Source organism: Dasypus novemcinctus, chromosome 6 (assembly GCF_030445035.2).
Source record: "Dasypus novemcinctus isolate mDasNov1 chromosome 6, mDasNov1.1.hap2, whole genome shotgun sequence".
Classification (NCBI taxonomy): Eukaryota; Metazoa; Chordata; class Mammalia; order Cingulata; family Dasypodidae; genus Dasypus; species Dasypus novemcinctus.
Window position 1 is genome coordinate 123,186,071 of NC_080678.1, and position 2,493 is coordinate 123,188,563.

Genomic DNA, 2,493 nt, shown 5'->3' on the forward strand with positions numbered 1-2,493 from the left:
ACCTGTTTTCCAGTGTTTTCTATACTTCTAATTACTTGAAAGGCATAATTCTAGCTTTTTCAATAAGATGAGTGTGCATGCTTACTATATTTTTTCTCAAAATTATTAAAAACCTTTCTGCTTTTTAAGAGATTTCTCCTTAGAGAAAATAAACCATATAGGTAAAGAGATTTCTGCTTAAAGAAAATAAGCCATACAGGTAAACTCTTTGGTAAAGAACTGTTTGCAAAAGTGCATTCTGAATTGATATATCAAATTGTTGGGAGTCAGAACATCAATGACACTATTAGCAGAGGATAAATATATACCAATAGTGTATGTATAGCAATTTTTCCAAAAAATGTCCATTATCTCAGTGCAATCACTAATCTCAAAATGGCATTCTGATCTGCCATCAGGTGATGAATGAAGCATTCACCTTAGCCTACATCACAAAGAACAAAGTAGGTCTACATAAAATCCTGAAATTATGTCCTACTATCTGGGTTGAATAGTTGAAAAAGTCATAGTTGCAAATGGGGAAACCATGCACATTGCTTTTTATGATCTGTAAATGTGAACCATTACTGTAGGAAGTGCCAAAAGAAATTTCCTGAAAATGTCATCAGCTACGAAAATAATTTTTAAAGGGCAACCTTAAATCACTGGAAGAATCACAGAAATTATTGAGAACATCTGAAGAATCAGGGACTGTGTTGTAAATAATGTCACTTAACTTATAACTGGGAATGTGCAGGAGAAAGGAGCATATTGGAAATGGAATGTGATTATTGTAAAATAAATCAGATGGTTTCTCCAGTTCAGAATGTGACCTCTTTCTGGAGAAAATGAATAAACCCTTGAAGTTGCTACACAGCCTTTGATATGAGATTATTTTTCACCCAAACCATATAATACAACCAGTTGTTTTCATCTGGCAGTGACTGCAGTATACTTTCATCCCTCCAGAACCTGGTATAATTTAATATGTACAAAATTATCTGTACTAAATATTTTACTGCTGAAAATCCATGCAGCAGTTTCTGCCTTCAATACTGATTCCAAGGAATACAATACGAGAGATCACAGGATATAATATAATTCCAAAGAAACAGGTGCCCTTAAAACACAAAAATTAAAGAAATGAATTCTGAAAATTAGGCAAATAACATTATTTCTCTATTTATACAATTTCTTGATTTAGATCTCCCAGTGTTTGACCTCTGTTAATTATGAATATTTTTCTAAACTTGAGACAAAGATTCCTTTTATGAAGAGAATGTTTCTCAGTTTTCTTAATGCCTGCTTTATATCCTTGTTTCTAAGACTATAGATAAAGGGATTCAGCATAGGAGTGACTACCGTGTACATCACTGAGGCTAGTGCATTAGGCCTTGAGTTTTTAGTAGCAGCAGAACTAAGATACACCCCAAGACCTGTACCATAAAACAAGATCACTACTGATAGGTGAGACCCACAAGTAGAAAAAGCTTTATACTTGCCCTTAGCTGTTGAAATTCTCAAAATGGATGATACAATCTTAGAGTAAGAGAAAAAGATCCCAGCAAGTGGAATAACACTCAGGAGTCCAGATGCAAAATACATCACTAGGTCATTGAGAAAGGTGTCAGAACAAGCAATTTGGACTACCTGCTTAAGTTCACAGAAAAAGTGGGGGATTTCCAACTCTGTACAAAAAGACAATTGCAAAACCATTAAATCATGTAAAAGGGATAGCAAAATACTAAATAACCAGGATGCCAGTAGTAGGAGGCCACAGACCTGGGGTTTCATGATGACCATGTAGTGCAGGGGGTGACAGATAGCCACAAAGCGGTCATATGCCATCACTGTCAAGAAGAAGATGTCTAATTGTCCAAAAAGTATGAAAAAATACATCTGGCTGAGGCAGTTTTCATAAGTTATAGTTTTTCTCTGTGTCTGAATGTTCTGTAGCATTTTGGGAACAGTGGTGGAAGTGAGGCAGATATCTGTAAAAGACAGGTTGGAAAGGAAGAAGTACATGGGGTTGTGGAGGCGGGAGTCTGAGATGATGGCCAGGATGATCAGCAGGTTCCCAGAGATGGTGACCAGGTACATGGAAAGGAACAACCCAAAAAGAATGGGCTGCAATTCTGTATCTTCTGAGAGACCCAGGAGGACAAATTCTAAAGCATTTGTTTGATTTTCCATGTAGCTGATGAATCTACTAGAAAAGAGACCAGAACAATGAGAATTTTTCCAAAAGCAATGATGCAGAAATTATCATAAATGGTATGATTTGTTAAACCATTAAATTAGCGATTTCCTCTTATATATAAATAAATCTAGTGTGCTTTATCAGAAAAGGTGAGAGAAAACAAATGTTCCTTCTTCTCCTTGATACTTTTGTTGACTAGCCATCCTTGAAATATTTACACACAGCAATATTTTCCACAACAAATTCCCTTAAAATTTGTTTTATTTATCAAATATTTTGACCAGTCATTTTGTCCCCAGTGATGAAAAAGTTGA

At 35.3% G+C, this 2,493-nt stretch overlaps 1 protein-coding gene across 1 annotated transcript; it reads right to left on the reverse strand.

Annotated features, from left to right (window-relative positions):
• Positions 1–1,209: 1,209 nt before the first annotated feature.
• LOC105746988 (olfactory receptor 7A17-like) lies at positions 1,210–2,172 on the reverse strand. Its single transcript, XM_012528560.1, has one exon. The coding sequence runs from the start codon at positions 2,170–2,172 to the stop codon at positions 1,210–1,212; it is 963 nt and encodes a 320-aa protein (XP_012384014.1).
• Positions 2,173–2,493: the final 321 nt, after the last annotated feature.